General features: G+C 29.0%; 1 protein-coding gene across 1 annotated transcript; it reads left to right on the top strand.

Moving 5' to 3' along the window:
- The first annotated feature begins 835 nt into the window (after positions 1-835).
- LOC114194081 (rust resistance kinase Lr10-like) lies at positions 836-6,534 on the top strand. The gene is made up of 2 exons (XM_028084131.1): positions 836-1,662; positions 5,309-6,534. Exons 1-2 carry the CDS (start codon positions 890-892, stop codon positions 6,405-6,407), a joined length of 1,872 nt encoding a protein of 623 aa, XP_027939932.1. The 5' UTR covers positions 836-889; the 3' UTR covers positions 6,408-6,534.
- The last annotated feature ends 253 nt before the right edge of the window (positions 6,535-6,787 follow it).

The raw sequence follows: 6,787 nt of genomic DNA, 5'->3' as shown, positions 1-6,787 counted from the left end.
GACATAATCCATTACACTCTACATGAGTCTTAATGGTTATTGGAGCGTCATTTTTTATAAAAAAGAATTAATTATTATTAAATTTATATATTGGGATGAGATAAACGATTTATAGCCATTAAATATAAAAGTAAATATAGGTATGAACTCAATTCAGAGATGAAAATAGAATAATATTCAAGCTCGTCTCTGCACCGTCCTATCCCCTTCCAAAAGTATGAGTTGTAAGTTATAAGTACTGATGAATAATTATTAAGTAGTTTATATGTACATTGTCATTTGACTGCGTCAATGATGTATTTGCATATCAAGTGCTTATGTAAGACAAACCTGTTGGAATTTGTGGCTCTATAAACCTTACAACACGTATACTATTCTTTTCTCCAAAGTCTTCACATGTGGTGGAAATTTTAGCCCTTGAATAATTTGCAGATATTTTAAAGTAGAAAAAATAAATTCAAATGCATTATATAAACATTATATTTAGGGTTTTGACGTTATTTAAATAAGTCCTGAACTATTTATTTAATTTGGCTCCCAAAGTAATTCTCTAAAAATTATTTTAGACAGCATGTAAATAAAACCTTCGAGTTAGAAGAATTTAGGATGATTTTAGAAACTCGAAGAAGTCCATTAAAAAAATTAAAAAAAAATTAGATGATTAAATACCTAATAAGAATTGACAACGAGTATTTAAAAGTTTGTATTCATTAAAATAAGATGTGAGGCCAGATAGACACAGCGTTTCTGAGTCAAAGTCTACGTTTTAAGTATCATAAGTCTTCACACAATTTTGTAAAAGGGTAAGTGTAGTTGTTTGTTGTTATATATTGAGTCTGTGTTGTTTTGAATATGAGTATCTAACTTGATTTGTTTGCATTTGAATTGAATGAGAAACAGTTTGGTGACGATGCGGAGAGAGAGGGCATTGTTCCTGCTACTGCTACTGCTACTTCTACTCCATCATATTTGTGCTTCCAAGGCCCACAAAAAACACCGTTGTTTTCCTTCTTCCTGTGGAAAAATCACCAACATCAGTTATCCATTTCGATTAAACGGCGACCCAGAGAAGTGTGGTGAGGAAAGGTATGAGCTTGGTTGTGAAAATAATGTTACGCTGTTGTATATGAACTCAGAAGAATTCCATGTGGAGGCAATAAACTACAAGAACTACACGGTGAGAGTGGTTGATCCTGCACTTCAACTCCACAATTGCTCATCCCATCCTCTGCGTTCCCTCTCTCGCTCCAATTTCTCTGATAGTTACACTTACACTTACTCTTTGGATCCATACCAAGCCGGTCTAAGTTCGTATGAAAATCGGGAATCTCTGATTTTCGAGCATATAGTGTTTCTGAGTTGTAACCATTCGGTGAGAGAGAATGGGAAGTATCTGAAAACAGAAGAGTGCGTGAAGTGGGACTCAAAGGGATATGCATATGCTGTTGTTGGTGACTTAAAAGCAGAGGACTTGGAAGTTGGGTGTGACATAAAGCTTGTTGTTCCAACATCTTTGAGGACTTTCAATAACCATTCCTACACTTCCATGCACAACAGCTTGGCCTATGGATTTGAGATTTCTTGGATAAAACTCGCCTGCCAGAATTGTCCACTTAGATTCTGCTATTTCGACTCTGCGAGCCAGAAACTTGGTTGCCGACCGTGTGAGTTGGATCTCAATTAATTTCATGAAATTATTACATATCTTATTTTAAATGAAAAACTTATATAATTGACTAGTTTTATCACCTACCATTTTTAATTTATGCAAACTTAATTATATATAATTTTTTTATTTGCGAGTATAAAATCTTAGCCTTAATAACTTTCTATTTAAATTAATTCGTTCATTCAGAGTGACATAAGCCCGTTATTATACTCCTTACTCATGTAGCTTTAATATTCTAAATAAAAAATAAAAAAACCAATTGAATTAACTGAATATATAGGAGGTACACAATCAGTAACTTCTACCGATGTGAATTTCTCGTAATCATCCCTTGAAAAATTTAAAGTGTTTGATCCCTTTAACATGCCACATCACTTCACTTTCTACTAACAGTCTTTCTACGATTTTTCTAATTTTTGTCTAGTTTTCTTGTTAAGCTAATTCTTTTTATTCTGCTGTAGCATAATTTTATTTATATTTTTAATTTCTTTAATTGATAATCGATTGTCTTCGATTAACATTTTACATAATTATACATATTCAAATGATTAGGAAAATCAGATTTCATCTATTAACCACTTTCTGAGAATTTTTCGAAACAAAGTTTGAATCATTTTATTAATAATTCAACCAACTTTTACAAAGAAATATGATATTTTTTTATCTTTTATATTTTACACGCATTTATAAGAACCTGTGCATTAAATTAACATTTATTATCTTTAAATAAATAAAAAGTTGTTAAACTTCTTTACCACTATAACCTTTTCATATGAAAACGGTCTTTTTATTAATAAGTGTTGAGATAATCAGAATTCTAAAGTTGATATTTTCTTTGATTCCAGGGTTATTGTGGATAATACTGGCAGAGGTCGTTGGTAAGATCTTATCATCTTAATTTCTCAATGCTTTAATCACTAGAGGAGTAGAGCTTAACAATGATTAAAATAGACATTTTAACAGTACTTCTAAAATTATCATTAATAGAAATGCTATTAAAATAATAAAACATTTGGCCACGGTTAATGATACAATTCTGTGTATTTTTCTAAAAAATTTCAACCACTTTGGACCAGTACCGTTTGTGATTAAACCGGTGTATTTTTTTAATTTTCTTTTATTTTTAAACTTTTCACATCTTTCCGTAATGATGGTTATTTTTGATGTTTTGTTGAAAGTAATATATCATCATATTTATATGATAACTTGTTGTTTTATGTATACTTTTTTTAATATTTGTTTTGATTTTGATAAGGGATAAACAAATAATTGTTCTTATCAATATTTGTTTTAATTATGATGGAAAACTTTTATATTGCGCGAGTATGAATATAAATACGAGTAATATTTAATATTTTTAAATTAAATGAAAATTGATATCGTAATTATTTCTGTTTTAAATTAGTAAAATATTTCTAATTTATTAGATAAGCTAAAAAATATATTTTTATTATTTTCTTTCATCATCTTTTGGTATATATATATATATATATCCACATTTTTTATTTTTTATTTCTTTTAATTGTTTGACTATATATATATATATATATATATATATATATATATCCATATTTTTATTTTTTATTTCTTTTAATTGTTTGACTTGTCAATTCTTTAAAATATTTTTTCTCTTATTATAACATTCGTGTAATTATGTTCAAATGATATATGTTAATTAAATATTTTTTATTTCTTACATTTAAATATTTTTACTCTTTTTTAATATTTTTATTTATTATATATTTTCTTTCACATGAAAATGTTTAACACTATTAATTTAGATGTTCAATAGCATAAACATTTCATTTATTAGATAATATAAAAAATTTATCTTTGTATTATATTATTATTAATTTTTGTTACTCTTTTGTTTCACTAAAGCAATTTTTATTATCTATTAATTGTTTGACTAGGTTGTTATTTAAAAACTTTTCTTAGATTTGTACGATTTTTTTCATCTTATCATACTCTTAACTATACATTTATTTTCATTTGTGCAATTTTATTCAACGGCCTGTCAAATTGTTTCCATTTGATAATTTTTTTAGTATTTTTATTTGTTGTTTATTTTTATCATGTAGAGTATTGTTTTGATATTTTTTTAATTCTTTTTATTTTTTAACTCATTATCATAGGTGTAATTTTATTACTATAATTGTATAAATAAATTTTATTTATTATAATATAATAATTTAATTGTCATGAATATTTTTTTATCACATTCATTTAAAATATTTTTTAATTCGAATATCTATTTTCCTTTTATATTTTGATAAAAATATTTTTAAATTTTATCAACTAGGTAACATTAATGTTTACAAATTTAATAAATATTTTGACTCTCATGAAATTTTATTTGGTATTTTAATTTGAAATTTTTACGATTATAATTTATTTTTAAATATTTGACATTGAAGAGACAAAAATATCCTCCTTTTAATATTGATAATTTGACAATATTATATTTTCTTTATTGTAATTTTTTATTATTTTATAAAAATTAATTAATTGATATCGAAACAATAAGAAAGTAGGTATGGGTCCGAATATATCTTTGTTACTTAGTGGGGATAGAAATGAGACAAAAATTCGATACTCATTGTGTTTGGGTTAGGGATGTCAAAAAAATCCGTACCCGTGGGTATCCGCGGATAAAACCTGCAACGGGTAGAAAACAGATATTAAAAATGGATACCCGCTACCCGCGGGTACGGGTATTTTTGATACCCGCATGTTAACGGGGCGGGTACGGGTATCATAGTATCCGTACCCGTGGATACCCGTACCCGCTAAACTTACATCCCTTGACATTTTTCTCTTCCCTTTCTTTGAAATTGGACATATACATCAAACCTTATATAGACAGTGACGTTAATGGTATGCTTGTTGCCAAATGATGGAATCAAAATAAAAATACTTAGCACGTGGCAATTGAGGTTTATTATTTGTTTATTTTGTTTATTTTTTAGAATTAATTGAAAAAAGTGGATTTGTTGATCAAAACACTAATTAAATAATTCTCATTGTGTTGAACGTCATGTCATATTTACTTTTACAATTATTTCAACTTGTATCAACTTGAGTTTATTTGAACGTTATTTAAAATTTATGACAGTGATGTATTTTATTTTATTTTATTTGAATTTATGATTAAATATTTGTTTTTTAAATAATTTTGCAAATACCCGCGGGTACCCGTTGATACCCGCGGATATGAAAAAAATAGGTGGGTACCCGCATAACGGATACCCGACGGATATGGATACGGGTACGAGGCAGATATTTATCTAGCAGGTAGGGTACGGGGGAGCTACTACTCGTACCCTACCCGCCCCGTTGACATCCCTAGTTTGGGTATAAGGATGAATTTTTTTCTCTCGTGATAAGTATGTAATAGCGATACTCGTCCCCACCCTGCCCCATTGGCATCCCTACTTAGGACACATCAATGTTACTCACAAAGTTATTTATAGATAATAGTGTCAAAAATGGAATTTATTGATAGTTTTTATGCTATAATTTTATTTTATGAATGCAAATTTTCTTTTAACAAATACCTTATTATATAATGATGGTTATATATTTGAACTTTACATTATTAATGTAATTACTGAATTAAAAATTTATTACAGGTATCAGTTTTTATACTTCTCTCGCATGTTCTCTCGCATGGGCTTACAAAATTTTGTTCGGATTGCCATTCTTAATTGTGATTTTTATATGTAAATGGAGGAAAAGACATGCATCAACATATGCAAATATTGAAAACTACCTTGAACAAAATCATTTGGCACCTATTAGATATTCATACAAGGAAATTAAGAAGATGACCGGAGGTTTTAAAGAGAAGTTAGGTGAAGGAGGATTTGGCTTTGTCTTTAAGGCAAAGTTGCGGAGCGGACCTTTTGTGGCAATCAAAATGTTAGGTAAATCTAAAGGAAATGGACAAGATTTTATAAACGAAGTTGCAACCATTGGAAGGATACATCATCAAAATGTGGTACAATTAATTGGATTTTGTGCTAGTGGCTCAAAGCGTGCTCTTGTTTATGAATTCATGTCCAATGGATCTCTTGATAAACTTATATTTTCAAGGGCTGGAAGTATAGATTTAAGCTATAAGAAAATACATAATATATCAATTGGAGTGGCTCGTGGGATTGCTTATCTCCATCATGGGTGTGAGATGCAGATTTTGCATTTCGATATCAAACCCCATAACATCTTACTCGATGAAAACTTTATCCCAAAGGTTTCTGACTTTGGATTAGCAAAGCTATATCCAATAGATAGTAGCATTGTCACAATGACGACAACAAGAGGAACTATTGGATATATGGCTCCAGAATTGTTTTACAATAATGTTGGAGGAATATCTCATAAAGCTGATGTCTATAGCTTCGGAATGTTATTGATGGAGATGGCAAGCAAAAGGAATAATCTAAATCCCCATGTAGAATACTCAAGTCAACTTTACTTTCCCCTTTGGATCTATAATCATATTAGAGAAGAGGAAGATATAGATATAAAAGATTTGACTAAAGAGGAAAAGATAATAGCAAAAAAACTTATCATAGTTGCTCTTTGGTGCATACAATTGAAACCAAACGATCGTCCTTCAATGAACAAAGTAGTGGAAATGCTTGAGGGAGGCGTTGAGGACTTGGAAATTCCTCCAAAACCTACTTTATTTCCTGATGAAACGAGTTTAGAGGATCAAACAACTAGCTCTATCTAAATGGTTTTGAATGAATTCATCTAGTAGTGATTGAAATTAAGGTAGTTGAAGGTTATAGGATTGCAAGGAGAAGAAGGTTGCATGAAGAAATGGAGAGAATTCACATTGCATTGGTGGAAAAGAGAAAAAGAGGAACAAGGTGAATTAAAATGAAATTTTATATTTGTTGTTCATTTAAGCAATATCTATTGTTGCATTTTTATTGTACTTGTTATTTAAATAATAAATGTAAATGTATTTCAATGTAAAATTAACACGTTAAAAAATTTAACATAATTGAGTTAAAAGGAATTTATCTATTTATTTTTAAGATTTTGGGGACCAAAATGTATCAAAGTTTCAGACAGGAAAGAATTTCAATTTTGCCTCAAAGTTCAGGG

The sequence above is a fragment of the Vigna unguiculata genome, chromosome 8, assembly GCF_004118075.2.
Source record: "Vigna unguiculata cultivar IT97K-499-35 chromosome 8, ASM411807v1, whole genome shotgun sequence".
NCBI classification, from domain to species: Eukaryota; Viridiplantae; Streptophyta; class Magnoliopsida; order Fabales; family Fabaceae; genus Vigna; species Vigna unguiculata.
The sequence above is the reverse complement of the archived record's forward strand: the minus strand, read 5'-3'. Positions and strand labels throughout refer to the sequence as shown.